Source organism: Trachemys scripta, chromosome 8, assembly GCF_013100865.1.
Source record: "Trachemys scripta elegans isolate TJP31775 chromosome 8, CAS_Tse_1.0, whole genome shotgun sequence".
NCBI lineage: Eukaryota > Metazoa > Chordata > Testudines > Emydidae > Trachemys > Trachemys scripta.
Window position 1 is genome coordinate 33145134 of NC_048305.1, and position 16569 is coordinate 33161702.

The 16569-nt window shown below is 38.1% G+C and overlaps 1 protein-coding gene across 6 annotated transcripts in view; it reads right to left on the minus strand.

The window, feature by feature from the left end:
* FBXW11 (F-box and WD repeat domain containing 11) overlaps positions 1–16569 on the minus strand; it is a 128747-nt gene that overhangs the window by 45385 nt on the left and 66793 nt on the right. For all 6 annotated transcript variants that reach the window (XM_034779024.1, XM_034779022.1, XM_034779020.1 and 3 more), the window contains 2 exons: positions 11443–11505; positions 8251–8476 (listed from right to left, as the gene is read on the minus strand). In XM_034779024.1, the coding sequence (XP_034634915.1) occupies positions 8251–8476; positions 11443–11493 (277 nt within the window). In that variant the 5' untranslated portion in view covers positions 11494–11505. The remainder of the gene's footprint in view (positions 1–8250; positions 8477–11442; positions 11506–16569) is intronic.

Genomic DNA, 16569 nt, shown 5'->3' on the forward strand with positions numbered 1-16569 from the left:
GAAACCACATGCAACATCAGTAAGAAACTGCAAGCAGTATAAAGTGTAAACAAAGTGTACATACCATGGTTAGTAAAAATAAAGATTTGTGTGGGAGGGAGTTGAAGTATGATTGTAGTAAATTTATTTTACACCAGAGTAGATGAAATTTATTTACACTCCCTGGATGAAAATAGATTAGATTGTTGACGTAGCTAAGACAGGCATGCAAGCATGAAAAAATATCAGCAGTAACTAATGCCACCTGAAATGGTGTTCATAGCACTCAACAGCTTAGCATAAAGTTGGAGCCTGAAGCTCACTGAAAGTTTGTCACTATCACGTGGAAAAATGGTCTTCCATGTCCAAAAACTGAGTTCACAAGCACAATGGCCAAAATGTTGCTTCTATAAATTTTGTAAAGATTCCATCATCCCATTACAGATGAGTTTGTTTAGATTTCTTTTTAATTAACTAAACCTTTTGACATATTCATGCAAGGATAAGAGCGAGGACACGCAGTGAAGGATGCAGTGTAGTTGTAGCAGTGTCAGTCTCAGGATATGAGACACACACGATGGGTCAACTTCTGACAGAGACCTGAAGAAGAGCTCTGTGTGGCTCAAAAGCTTCTCTTTCTCTCAGCAACAAAAGCTGATCCAATAAAAGATATTACCTCAGTCAGTGAAGGAATCTAACAGGTAAGAGATGAGAAATGTATTCAAGCAGTTTATCCGAGACATGTAAAGTTATCCATTCATTTCCATTTGAATGTGTACATTCCACTTATAGATGCCTGTGCAGCAAGAACTCAAGACATCTTCTCAGAAACAAGCCTATCAGCTTTTAGTCTCTCAGAAGCCATGCAAATAGGGAGAGCAATTCCAGGCTGGAATGTAGAAGTTCCCCAGTTCTGTGTGATCAAATATGGCTACACATGCATCTTGGTCAGCAGGAGACTAATGAGACTGCAGAACCCTTGTCTTTTGCTCAGCTTAGTCAGGACTCTTACAACTAGAAGTAATGAAGCAAATGAATATGAGCTTCCCTCCCCAGTGGATAGAGGTGTTTCTTGTCACTGCAGGACACCTGTAGTGTGTCCCCCCATGTGACAATATGGCTCATTTATAAAACGTAAAAAGTAGTTTCATGGGGGTTTATGCAATATCTCCTTCCTCTATGGATACCTCCTTGTAAAATGAGAAAATAGGGAAAAAGTTAAATACTCTACCAATTTGAATGTTATTTTTGCTAGCGTTCCCCCTCCACTCTTCCAAAGCAAGTTCTGTGAACTATCTGAGCCCCCATCTGATCTTTCAGTAGCGGTTTGTCAACCAATAGTCAATTTGTAGATAAAGTGAGTTAAATTCGGAATACTGAGCAGTTCCCAATTAAGAGACTGAAATGGCCACAATGCAGCTTGGCTCCATAGGGTGAGGGAGCAGTTTAAAACTGCCACTTTCAACCTCTCATTCCTCCAACTCCAGCCACTCACTTCCCCATACATCTTTTCATCTCTATCCATTCAGGATGAATTATCTTTTATAAATCACAACTGAGAGTTTTAAGAATTACAAATATTTTAATTAAACAGTGCAGGTCATGGCCTGAAATCTCTTCCATGCTTCCATACTAAAGGATGATTTGTGGAAAGTAATCCACATTAGGACACAATGTATTTGTTTAAAAACTCAAAAATTGCTTTAGTTTCTTCAGTATTATTTTCTATCTTTCCAATCTTGCTCAGAGAGGAAGCAGCTAAGGAAGGGGTGGGCAAACTACGGCCCAGGGACTGCATCCGGCCCTCTGAGCTAAGGAGATACTGAGACCTGCTCACAGCCCGTGATAACCAAACAGTTAACACCACTTGAGAGAGAACAAGCAACTCTGGTTTTGACTGAAAAGGTGATTTTTAAAGAGCATCACCTTTTCAGTCAAAACCAAAGGGTAGTTTGAGCTTTCCCACCAGTTTTACTTTTCGCAATTGGCACCTACTTCCCATTTAGTAACATGCAGTTCCGGATGACAAACTTAGTTTTTACGGTAAGCATTTTGTTAACCCCGCCAACATCCCCCCAAAAGTTATACTGAACTGTAAGGGCATATACAGTGTTTCAGTTCAAGAACACCTGAGCAGAATAGGGAGGAAAAGTAGTTGTAGAATTTTTAATGTCTTCTTAAACTTCTCCCCACTTCAGGTTATCATTTTTGCATTTGCCCATTAAATATAATGGATATAGTGATACATGAGCAACAAGGTCCCAACTGTACATCACTGTGACTTGCAGCATGGCTCAGATTTCAAACAGGCTCAAACAGCCAACTGAAATCATAGAATCATAGGACTGGAAGGGACCTTGAGAGGTCATTTAATCCAGTCCCCTGCACTCATGGCAGGACTAAGTATTTTCTAGACCATCCCTGACAGGTGTTTGTCTAACCTGCTCTTAAAAATCTCCAATGAGGGAGATTCCTCAACCTCGCTAGGCAATTTGTTCCAGTGCTTAACCATCCCTTGGTCCCAGCCCGGAGCATCCTCCTGTACCCCCAACCCCTCATCCCCAGCCCCACCCCAGAGCCCGCACCCCCTCCTAACATCCAACCTAAGTTTTTCCTAACGTCCAACCTAAACTTCCCTTGCTGTAATTTAAACCCATTGCTTCTTGTCCTATCCTCAGAGGTTAGGAAGAACAATTTTTCTCCCTCCTCCTTGTAACAACCTTTTATGTACTTGAAAACTGTTATGTCCCTCTGTCTTCTGTTTTCCAGACTAAATGTATATGCCTAGTGATTTTCTAATGGCAGTTGGAGCACAATGAATTTCTACATTCTATTGCTGGACTGATGCAAGACGTCTCCTTGAGCCAACAGCTTTAGAATTTTGAACCTGGAGAATTTCTAACTTGGTCACAACCAACAGCTGGGTGGGTATGATGGATATCTTTACAGAAAACGAATACTGAGTGACAAGTAGAGGTAAAAACCCTTTGGGGGACTCTGAAAATGTATCCATATGTAACATGATCAACCAAATGTTCCTTATCCTAAGTGTAGCACAGCTTATTTGTAATGTCTGGTAAGCATTCTAGTATAGATGTGTTTTTCAAACGATTAAATCAGAACCCAAAAGCATTTGGCACAGAGGTTAAATTATTGTGCATCTTTGTTTAACTTATTCTCATCTCTCCACAGCAGCAACATTCTGGATGCAAAGAAAGTTTCTATAAGCAGACCATTCCACTCAACATGAACGGTCAGTTCCATCTTAGGCCTTAATTTTGTTAAATGTATTCATTTTAATCCAAACCCTAGTGCAAGAAAGCCTTCCCTTACAAACATGGATGAGACAAGGGTGCACACCTGCCCTTTTTGATATGCTTAATTTTCAGTGGGCCTTTTGCTACAGCTCTTCCCAGAGATCAAAGGTTTACAAAAGATGCTGTGCACCGCAAACTATGTTCTGAAGATCTGAACATGCACATCACAGACCCAGAATAATTTTAAATACTTATTTCAAGCTATTCACTCCATATACTCTGGTATCTAGGTACAAGATAAATTGTAATAAATTTCAAGTAATTTCTCTAAATCCCTTATGCAATTCTGCCATTTTTAATCCATTTCCTGTACAACTGAAACCAAAATGGCAATGTTTGCAATTGATCTGATTAACTTCTATTATGAAAGTCATTCATAAGTGATTAGAAAGATTAAAAGTTTCAAAGAGGTCTGAACTTAGTTTGACTTGTTTGGGTAAATTAAACAAGATAAAAATGAATATTTTGTATTTGTTATTTCTGACTTTTAGTCTACTACAAATTGCAAAAAGTTAAAGACTTTAATTGACAAGTATTCAGTATAGTAACTTCCTATTTTAAAATAATTACAGAAATAAAGGAATTAATGTTTTAAATTCTTATGGAATTAATCTGTCTCCAAGAATGAGGATAAAAATAAAATTTGTCTTAAAGGAAAATAAACATCATACAATATATGCCCTAGCATTGAACAATGCCATACAGTTTATATCTTGCAGAAAGTGTTAAAATGGTTAGAATCAATAGCTTTCACATACCATAGGTTCAGGTATGGCAAGATCTCATAATTGCAGCTCTCTAAGCCAACATCCTTACCTCTAACTATAAAGCATAAGGAATAGCAATGTAAAATGTTACAACTGGAACATTGCATAAAGAAGAATCTATATTTTAACATACACAGACTAATTAGCATATACACTCTGATCCTGCAAGTTACAATGCACAAAACAAACCCTTGCACACCACGTGTTCCACAATTTCAGTGGAGATCTTTTTGGATATGTAGGGATCTTCTCACACACTGAAATCTGCAGGATTGGGGCTCTAATAAGCAAAAACTAGTCAATTTTAAAATGGCAAGTTGTTCTTAATGAATGAGTGGATAAGAATCTTCACACAGTGATAGAACAATAAAGTATGTTTGCACAGATGCCAGACAAATACTATATACACCTAGTACACAATTTTTAAAATATCTCCAGAAAAGCTGGGTAAAATAAAAATCACAATTCTAGGCATTTTCACAATACACAAGAGTAAAATAAACCTGCGTTTAAGCCATGAAATTTAAAAAAAAAAAACAAAAAAAAAAACCTTTCATTAGCTAGTAAAAACCCTTTACATATAGAGAATACATTTCTACATGACAAAGTTAAAACAGTCCTAAAAATTTAGGACCAGCTTTTTAAAGGTATTCAGGTGTGGTGCCTAAATATCGTTAATAACCAGATCTTTAATGATTCATGGTGTGGATTATGTCAAACCTGTCTTTTACAAAGCTAGAGGATGCCAACATTTGTGTCAATATATCTGGGGTGGGTATTCTCTATCATCATCTATGCCACCTCCATTAGATTCCTCTAAGTGAACATTTCCGCTCCGCCTCCATATATATTTAGTATAAAAACATTTCTTCTAGTATTCCCCAATATTTATTCTGATATCCTTTCAAAAAGGAAAGTTTGCTAGATTAAAAAGATAGTGTTTTCCTGTGCATGACAAAACACACTTTGTATAAGAAGCTTATAGTGAATGAAATATACAAAAATGATTTGACAGGATGAAAGGAAGGCCAAATTCAAGGTCAAGAAGGAAAACAACCCTATTTTTTTCCAATAAAGCTTTCAGTGTTTATGCTGTAGCTAAAAATAAATACATTAAAAAAAAATGAGATTTTCTCCAATCACACCAAAAGAAAGCTAAAACCTAGGACAAGCCCAATTAATACTGTACCATAAAGCTGCTTCATTCAATGTCATGTCTACATTACAGCTGTCAGAAACATCAACAATCATTTTTTGAACAAAAGAGCAACCATGCAAAGCTGATCACTGTGTGTGGAGACACTGAACTCCTTAGAGGAATGTTATCTTCAAACAGGACTTGAAGTTAGCATTTTATTAACATTTTTGAATGTAATTGCCACCTTTATTTTCTGAAAATGTCAAACATTTTCCAACAGAAGTCTGAATCCAAAATGTACATTAATTTTCATGCTCACATGGTCAATATTTGCCTGATAGGAAGATTTTTTTTTTAAGTACATTGTTTTATTGACAATAAAAGCTGCTGGCAGCAAACATTTTAAATCATCAATGTATTTAATATAATATATATAATAAACATAAATGTGTATATGTAAATATGAGGACTTATAGGATTCTTTTATATGAATAAGTGATATGGATCATTACAAATCTTGGTAATAGATATCTAGATTCTACACTGAAGTTCAAGATAAAGCAACTGCAAACTCAAACTTGAGTTCAAAAATCCACTTTCTTAACTGAAGACCACACTGTATAAATGCCTTGACCAGACAGGCCTGATTTTGAAGTTGCACACTTTTTAAATATCTCCCAGGAAAATATAAAGCAGATATCCACTTTAAAAAAGGAGACTGGGGCAGGAGATCTATAGTATCTAAAAGCTGAGCGGGGTCATTTCTGCAGAAAAAGCTAGGAAATTCACTGGAAAGAAGCAACCCACAATTAAATTAGATTGAAACATCTTGTATAAAGCTAGCTTTTCATAATATTGATCTCATCTTTCCCCCTTCCCTGCATATTCTACCTTTTTTCCTTCTGTATTTTTTTCTTGTCCAGTTTTTTAAAATTTCCCTTTTTTTCCTTCACTCCCACTTTGTCCGCAACTGCTGAAGCCCAGACCCTCACCTGGCCTGTTGGAATGGCGTCCATTTTAAATATGAGCTGGCACCTCTGGGACAAGTAGAAAATTCTCTGCCCAGTGGAAAAAAAATTTAGGCAACAGCAGAGTGAAACTGACATGTACCTGGTTGGTTTCACTGCTTTGCTCCCCATTTGTAAAATGGGGATACTACTTGTTTTTTCATCCCTTTGTCTTGTCTCAAGACTGCAAATGATTTAGGATAGGGACTGTTTCTTACTGTTGTGTATGTACAATGAGGCACCAATCTCAAATGGGACTGTTAGCCACTACTGCAATACAAACCACCACCACTTTGGTAGTGAACCCTTATATGAAGATTTGAAATAAGTGAATTATGTATAAGTAACTAAGTAAAATACCAACATGAATGTTTATAATCAAAACTAGATTCCATCTCATAATACATCATTGGCTCCTAGCGTCTTTTCTCGTCTCCTTTCCTTTCAGTTTCTATGGTGTCCCTTACTAGGTTTTCAGGTTTCCCAGAGGTGCTGAGGTCTTAACAATATCCTGCATGCCTAGAGGGAAGCAGTTACAATTTTAGTTGGGAAAAGGATAGACAGAAGGAAAACAAGAATAGCTCTGCTTGAGTTCTTATGGTCATCCAGCTCTGACAGATTTGCCCCCTCAGCACTGCATCAATTCAATCAGCTGCCTGTCACTATCAGTTTCTCAGTAGCTCAGGCCTGTTTGATTCAAACATCAGAAAACATGGTGTGTTGTGCTGGTGTCATCTGACAAATAATAAGTACAATGATGTGCATAACAATCTGGTATTCTAGCTATTGTTTCTATGACTGCTCAATGCAGAGGACAGACAGATGGTCAAAGCAAACAAGGGAGAGAGAATATACCAATACGGGAAGACAGGAGAATGTGAAAGGCTAGGAGAGGAGCAAGATTACAAAGAAAGAAAACTGACAGATATTAGGTAGAGCAACTCCTAACCTTATACTAACAGAGCATTTGAAGCAAATTTCTTTGACTGACTTGTGTCAATTTTATCATAACGGCCTGGATTTAAAATGAGCAGCCTTTTCCAATGGCTGGGTAGACCAGGTTCTGGACAGTGTCTCAATGTTTCATTAACTACTGTTAAACACCATCAACTATTAGGGACCCCTCCATCAGGTGGTTTCTTGAACTTCCTAAAAGACAAGTGGTTTTTCTCATATCCAACATATCCTGCAGTGGTTCTATTGTATCTACTTTTTTTATGTATTATTATTATTATTATTATAAATCACCACATGCTGAATGTATATTTTTTTAAAAAGGTAGCTGCCTCTCACTATCAGAAATCAGAACAAAAACCAGGAAACCAACCAATCCTTGTAGCTCTTGCTCAGGCAACTGTGAAATATAAGTTGCCTGCCAAGCAGAAAAAAGTCTAAAGCTAGAGGGATTATATGCACCTGGAACAGTAGTGCTCCATCCTCTTTGTGGACTTACATAAAGTATGCACAGGTATGAACAGTCTGTTAATATACAAAATACTGAAGAAAGAACCAAACTTGAACTGTATAAAAATTTTACAATTATTTTTTTTTGATTAAGTCAGTAACAAGAAAGCCCAGATGTCTAGACTAGTTTATCAAAGCAGACAGATTTAAGATTTCAGTTCACTTTTAAAAAATATGTGAGAAACCTAGGACAAAACAAAAAATGCAATATAGGCTTCACAAATCAAAGCCATGAAGGCTAATGGTATTTTCTACATTAGAGGGTTTGGTATGGAAAAGAAATCTAGGATGAAGTTTGCAATTGAGAAGCAACTTTTACAATAATTCAGATCCAAGTAAAACAGACTGCTCTTTAAAACATACTAGTTAAACTGTATTTATGTGGAACAATACTGGCATCCAGTGGCCAGTTCAATTAATCACAGAAATGGCTGACAAGTTATGCTAGTATGTATTTACCCAATGGGAGAAAATAAAAATATGGTGGCTGTCCAGAAAAATGTACACTATTTATAATCTACATTTCTCTATAGCAAAATATACACTTATCTCCCAATTCTTATAGATACGTTTGTTACCTGGTAAAGCAGTGATGAAGTCCCGTTGTAACATGGGCTTCAAATAAGAGTTAATATGTCCATGCTGATAGTGACACATTCGTGAAATAAGGTGTTCCACAAATTCAACCTGATCTGATTCAGACCACTGGTCAAAATATTTAATACACAAGTCTTTTTCCTTTTCGTAGTTTCCTTCCGATGGTCGCTTCCTTGAGACTATCACGGATGAAGTTCCATTACTTATCTATTTTTAGAAAAGATGAAATAGTTAATACTTAAATATCAGCATGCAGAGTCAGGTAAGAGTAATTTGAACTCTGAAAAAGGGGCTGAGAATGCAAGGAAGTGCATCTTAGCAGAATGAAATTTTAAAGTCTATAATAAAAGCGATCATCTATGCAAAAAGATTAACTTCAACATTCTGCTTTCATAGATGAGATTACTGAAATTTGTTTTTTCTTATATAATTATAAATGATCAATTACACTGAAAAACTAAAAACCTCTTCCCATTTACAATTATTTACAGAAATACTGAAGTGATCATTCAACATAGCGGGAAGGCTCTTATTCACATCATTACTTTCTACTGCTGTATTCCTTCCACAACTTCCATTGGTTTTAATGGATGTAATTATACAACACAAATTGGGAAAAAGACAGTGCTGATAATAATTAGAAATATAAAATTAAAAGTTGCACTGCCCTTTTCTTGCCCCATCATTGAAAACTGACAGGAATTTGTAAGTTATAGATCCTTTCCTTAACAACAGTCCACTCCTGCCACCTGAGGGTGTCCAAATGCCAACACCTAGGACCATTAAATGGGACCTTGGTTTTTAATTTTCCACTTGGGTGCCGTAAGAGATCTCGCCATGGATGACACACCACTACAGAAGTTAAATTTTTAATAATAATTAATTAATGGAGATATCCTATCTCCTAAAACTGGAAGGGACCTTGAAAGGTCATCAAGTCCAGCCCCCTGCCTTGACTAGTAGGACCAAGTACTGATTTTGCCCTAGATCCCTAAGTGGCCCCCTCAAGGATTGAACTCACAACCCTGGGTTTAGCAGGCCAATGCTCAAACCACTGAGCTATCCCTCCCCTCCAAACTCTACTCTTTCACTCAAGAGTAGAAGAAAGAGATCAAGGCCATACTGCCTACTTCCATGATACTTCTTGGTACCAAACATTCTCAATAATTGGTAAGAATTTCTAACCATCACTGTGCATACACCACCATCTAGTGTTTGAATCACATAATAAGCACTATTATAGGATGACAAGACATTCTGGAGTTTAGGCAGGAAGAGTGATAGCAAGAAACAGGACAGCTCCACAAGGAACAATAGTATACTGACATCAGGCTAAGCGTCACTTGTACCCTGAAAATGTGAGACTAGAGCTTCCAGATCTAAAACAGTTATACATTAATCCACTATGCTATATGCAAAAAGAACAGGAGTAGTTGTGGCACCTTAGAGACTATATGCAGACACTTAGGCCTTGTATACACTGCCACTTACAGCACTGAAACTTCCTTCGCTCTGGGGTGTGAAAAAACACCCCCCTGAGCGATGCAAGTTTCAGTGCTGTAAAGTGGCAGTGTAGATAGTGCTACAGCGCTGTGAGCCATGCTCCCAACACTGGTAGCTATTCCCCTGACAGAGGTGGTTTTATTACAGTGCTGGGAAAGCTGTCACCCGGCACTCGCGACTACACAGCCACGCTGAAGTGTTGCCGCAGCTGCACTTTAACGTTGACTGTGTCGACATACCCTTAGATGTGCAAATTGATCCACAGAGCATTTCAAGGTAGGTCTGCAGAGTTTGTAGGAAAAGAAGTGATACTTACTGCTAATTTCAGTTTGCTCCAGGATTCCTTAAGTTTCCAAAAGCCTCTTGAAACTAAAGAATAAATACCACTTAAACCAGCAGAGTGGTTGTTTCATGCCTTTCTTTGCTGGGTGTTGCTCTGGTGTACCAGTTGAGCAAACCTCAAATTTGCAAGACACCAAAATTGCACAGGTAGTAAACATAAGGGAGGAAAGAACTAAACAAGTAAGGGATTGCTTGTAGCCCCAAATGCTTTCAGGGAAAATTTGATACAAACATGGCTACAAACACCACCCAGAAAGGTAAAATAAAGAGAACAGAATTGAAGGGGAGCATGTAACCAAGCAGCTGCACATATCTCAAAGATTTTCTTCCTCTTCCCTTTATGCTTTTTTTCTGTGAAAAAGTAAAGTTTCTGCACATGTGGTCTGTGACCAGGTCTAAAAGGTTAAGGTTTGAGCAGCAATGTCTCAAGAAGCATTTGTTACTGACATTCCATATTTTATTCATCTACCTCTTCTTTATACATGACAATAGTTATACACTACATCATCTTTTGGATTATTCCGCTTGTATAGGGAGTAAAGTTCATAGCTAGGGAGATGATAATTTAAATATCAAAACATCAGCACACAAGGAGAAGTTGCCCTATAATCTGTTTTTTTTTAAAAAGGACAAGATTTTATGGACAGGCAATTTTGACTGTTTATTTTACTCTGAAATAAATCCATAGATTTACGGATTATTGGTCTCAGGCAGAGACCATGTGACTGCCTTTACACAAGACTTCCTCCTTGTTTTAGAGTCAACTCTAGTCTAAGCCGCATTCCATATAGCAGGTTAAACTTCTCAGGAGAGATGACTGATTACTATCTGGCAATAACTGATCAAATTAAATCTAGAGTCAGGAAGGAATTGTGCTTCAGAGCGTAAAGGCAGTAAGCTTGGAATACACACTCACCTTCCTCTAGAGAACAATATCTGTTATGCATATTTCAACAACGGTCAGTTTTCTTGCATTGGTAGGGCAGTGCTAGACCTTGTTCTTTCCATTTATGGCCATTGCACTGTGTCTCTATTTTATGAATTTGTACTGTAATGCATGTTTTGATGATGAAATTGTCTCATGTCAAGGTAGAGTGAAGAAAGTTTTAAAAATCTGGAAAGAACAAGTCATGTATAAATTGTCCATCACTGTCATCTTCTACCTGAGGACTCCACTCTGAGCTAAATATATGATGGCATCAAGTCTACTATGCATAAGTGGGACATTCAATTTGCAGGAGCAAGCTTTCTCAAAGGCAGAAATATTGAAAATAATGCCAACTATCTATATATCATTTACTGCCTTCCCTTGGGCACCTCAGTCATACCTGCCATAGGGTATTTTTCTTTGGAGATTCATCTTCATTCTGATCCTCCATTACTGATGTGTTCTAGGAAAAAACAGAAATATTATTTTAATTTTCCTCTGCATGTGTTTAAATTTTGTGGCAATTCCATGCCTGTGCAAACATTTTGAAAAGCACATCCAAAAAAGATAAAACATTTTCCTATCGAACATTACAAGAGATTTCTAGTCACATAAATCTAGATACCATAAATGTTAAGATTTCCAATGAACTAGAGTATGTTCACTGATTCCATTTACAGTAAAGATAATTCCATTTCTGACCCCTCTTCAATTTCCATTAACAGGTTCTCATCTAGCCTTTTTAATGATCATCTCAATGGGAAATAAATCCATTAATTAATTAGAATTAAACTCCCTCAGGTGAACAGGAAAATTGCTGAAGTGATTAAACAAGCAGCTTCTGATGTGAAGTCAAAATACATACATCTAGGGTGAAAAAAACAGTCAGTACACCTTCTTATACATGTAATAGGACATAAAAGACCTATCAAGTCATCCAGCCCACTAAGTCAGTGTAGGATTGTTCCCTACAGACTACTTTGTAGCTGATTGCCATTTACAGTTCTTAATGTCCCAAGAGATTTGGAACCTGCCATTTCCCTTTACTTCTATTTTCCTTTCAAGAATTGATAGCTTTTTCCCTTCCATCTTTACCAGTATGTATCTCACTTCAAACTTCTTTCCCTTTTCACTTTTTTTTCATCTTTCCATTTTCTTTTTATGGAAAACCTGACATCCGCCTCCCTCAACATCCATGCTCCATTCTCCCCTCGAGCTTTCCTTTTCCCTGAGTTCACACCTTTTCTCCACTACCTGCCCACATTCACTCACTCGATTCTGCCACTAAAACTGAAACAGTCATGCATTCTCTCCACCAATCAAACTCATGAATCCCAACTTACTCAATGCTTCTCCTCATACCTCTGCAATCAGTATTCACTGGACTCACCCTACATACCCATTCCCTCTCCTCCCCTCCATCACTCATACCTATAAGAAATTGGCCAATTGATAACGGATTGGCAAAGGGGCTGTCAGGGAAAGCTGTGTATTTTTAAAAAATGAAAATTACAGATATTTATACAGATGTGTATATTTGGATGTTATCCCTTTTTCCTTCTCCTTTATATATCACTTGTTCTGGAGGAAAAAGTAGAATTAAGATGAGTCTTATACCCACTCTTGCTTGTATATTTTATCTTGCTTCCCTGCCCTTTTGGGGGGGGAGGGGGCTCTCTCCATTATGAGCTCACTCTGATAGAAACTGTTCACACAACTGCTTAGGAGCCGACTCCCCCTTCCAGGGTACTAGCTGTGTTTTGAACTCACATTTACCACCCTTCCCCCCTCCTCCACAGTTTTTGTCATGTGATAATAGTGAATCACAGAAAGCAGTTTTATTTCAAAAGAGGAAGCTTATTAGAAAAATAAAACAGCATTACCCATAAAGCTACACTCACTGACCCCCCCTGTTAACTGTAGAGCTTCCCTCTAAAACTTATTTGAGTCCCTCCTGCCTGGCTTCCTGTTACAGAGAAACTAACAAAAGCCCAGTGAGTTATCAAGGATAACGACACAAAGTCAAAAATATTAAAGTGAAAATTCTGCAGGAAGTACAGGTGCAAATGCCTAAGAACTACTAACAATGGAATAAATTGGTTGCACCTGTTTAAAGAAGAGTATAGATCGGGGGTCAGCAACCTTTCAGAAGTGGTGTGCCAAGTCTTCATTTAATCACTCTAATTTAAGGTTTTGCATGCCAGTAATACATTTTAATGTTTTTAGAAGGTCTCTTTCTATAAGTCTATAATATATAACTAAACCAGGGACCAGCAACCCCATTGACCTGGAGTGGCGAACCGTGGCCAGTGGGAGCCGTGATCGGCCGAACCTGTGGATGCAGCAGGTAAACAAAACAGCCCGTGCCAAAGGTTGCCGATTCCTGAACTAAACTATTGTTGTATGTAAAGTAAATAAGGTTTTTTAAATGTTTAAGAAGCTTCATTTAAAATTAAATTAAAACGCAGAGCCCCCCAGACTGGTGGCCAGGACCCAGGCAGTGTGAGTGCCACTGAAAATCAGCTTGCGTGCCGCCTTTGGCACGCATGCCATAGGTTGCCTACCCTAGGTATAGATCATCTCCCTTTAAAGGTGAAATATAAATATAAAAAAAAGAACAGTTTGTTTCACATGATAGCATAGTAAAAAAAACTCACTGGTAACAGACCACAAACAACTGAAATGAAAAGGAGGTTGAATGCTCTTTTAATCTGATGACTTGAGGTTGGTGTATTCAGCAGACCAACCCAGGTGAAAGATAAAATGTTGCCACTCCCCTCAAAAAGTCCAGCATATTTGAATCAGTCTTGTTTCCCCAAATAATTCAATTCTGAGCTGCCATCCCACCTGGACTTGACTCCCACTACTTTTCTGCTTCTTGCTCCCTCCCCATCTCAACACAAACAGCTGAGAGGTCATTTTTCCTCACTCCCCTTACCACCAAGAAAAATGAGCAGTGACTAAGGGCTTGGCTACACTTGCAGCTGTAGAGCGCTCTGGGTTAAACCAGCCTTCGGAGAGCACACTAGGGAACGCGCTCCAGTCTGTCCACACTGACAGCTGCAAGCGCACTGGCGTGGCCACATTTGCAGCAGCATTGGTAGCGGTGGATTATGGGCAGCTATCCCAGCGTTAAAGTGGCTGCAACATGCTTTTCAAATGAGGGGGGTGGGGTGGAGTGTGTTGTTTTTATGTGGGGGGAGAGAGAGTAGGTTTTCACATTGCTGAGAGTTTGTCAGCACGCTGTCTTGTAAGTTCAGATCCCTCTAGCCCCACTGCCTCTCTCTCACTCACTCAGTAAACGCCGTTGCAGATAACTCCTCGTTCACACTGGCCCTAAGGCGTCTCAGCCAATACACAACAGTCGTGCAGGTGGAGTACCAGGAGCGCTCTAGCCAGGGAGTCAGAGTGCTCTACGTGCCTTGCCAGTGTGGAAGGGGAGTAAGGTAGAGCGCTCTGGGAGGCTTTATTGAGGTATAAAGTGCCAGGGTAGCCAAGCCCTAAAAGGCTGCTCACTTACTCCTTGTCTTCCATAAAAAAGGACCAGTAGCTCTACAGCGCCATTTAATCAAGAAATAAAATTAGTATAGTTATAATAAATCTTCTAGACTTTACACTCCCCAGAGCAGAGACTGTCTTGACACCTGTCTCTTGTATAGTGTGGAGCATGCTGTAAGTGATGTCCTTGTAAAGGATCTGTAAATTAAATATACTGCCATCTTCAAAACAATTAGTTTGTAATACAGTCTTAAAGAAAGATAAATTTGTTTCTCTCTCCCTGACTTTGTATTTTCACTTGGCTAATATTTAGCCTTTCCCCACTTCAATGACGCACTACCAGTTTGTTTACTTTTCAGCCTATTCACCATAAGAGTTTATCTAGGACAAAAATGTATATGTGATGGGAATGTTAGTTAACATGTAATAAACTTTAGTAGGGCCCAGGGAGAGTACACTTTTAATATGTGATAGCTGATTACATGGATATTTCTAGGATCCAACTCAATCAGCTAGTAGGTGTTAAAAATAAACAGTGCGTGGTCTATTAGGACAGAAGTTTAGAATGCACTGGCTAATACATTATATCCATAGAAGTTTGCTATTGGAATGTGTTAACTAATTGGACTAATAGGCAGTGGTGATGATACAACTGAGTTCCTTTGGAATCTAGAGAATATCCCAGTATTAATATATGCATAGTATTGTCTATGAATCTTTTAGTTAAATTACTAGAATGCGGGTGGAATTATCACAATAGGGAGTTAAAGCATATACTTACATCCTCCCTCATAATCCTGATCTTCCTTGCCCTGCTCTGACTCCTAGTTTTCCAATCTATCCCTTTAATTCCTATAGTCTTCAATCCTTACAGAAACTTTGTGGAGCCCTGAGATCTCAGATGGATCCCTAGGCCCCTAATGCAGAAACTGCAACAGCATGCAAGTATCCTAGGGCATGTCTTGACTGTTTAGGTTCTGGGCTCCACACAGCTAACCATTAAGGATCAAACTGTACAAATGAACAAGAGAGACAGGTGAAATGGAAGTGTTATTGAGTTGGAAGGCAAAAGTTTGATGTCTCATGGGTGTGAGAACTCCACAGAATATTATATGGAAAGGAAGAGGAGGAACATAAATAATGAGAGAAAAGGACAGGAAACATTGAAATGAACATGCTTTAGAAAATTTTGACAAATTCTATTAAATTTACCATGAACATTTTAAATACTTCCCTTCCCACAAAGCTGACAACCTAAATAGCATTAATAAAAACTTATCAATAAAATCTACAACTCTTAGATAAGTGGAAAGAATTTTGTACAGGTGGGTTAGACCACTGCCCATCAAGCCAGAAATTCCGACTGTGGGAATAGTAGATGCTTCACAAGCTGGTGAAATCTCCATAATGCATGTAACCAATTGAACAATGTTTTGAGTATAGGTGGATACAAGAGTCGTCGTCAGCCCCATGAAGCAATTAATTTATGTCCTGAAACATGCAACTGAGTGCCCTTGGTATAACTACAAGAGGATGTCATAAAATTACAAAGTTAACCAACTGGAGTTGTTTATAGACGAGAGAGAAAAAAGGGAAATTATACAGAGAAGGGGAAGAAAACAGAAAAAGGAGAACGAAAAACCAATGCAGATGAAAAGCACAGTAATGAATTATACTATAAACCTACTATAGCATAAAACTGAATTTTAGTTAAATATAGAACTTTTGGAATGTGCCAAAATTTTAAAGCCAATTCACTTCCCAGGTACATTTGGAAAAATTTCACAATGTCTGTAACAATGTGATAGGAAATCTTAATACAGGGGGTTTCTGCCATCCCCCTTACAATCAATTGGACTAATACTAACCATGTTGCATAGATTAACAGAAAAAGCAATCATTACACGTAATCAGGATTTCAGAACATCTTCCATTTTCTTTTATATACCAGGGGATATAAATCATCCCAACCATATTCAATCATTGTTGGTGAGTAGGCATAACATAAGTACCTATTACATAAGAAAAT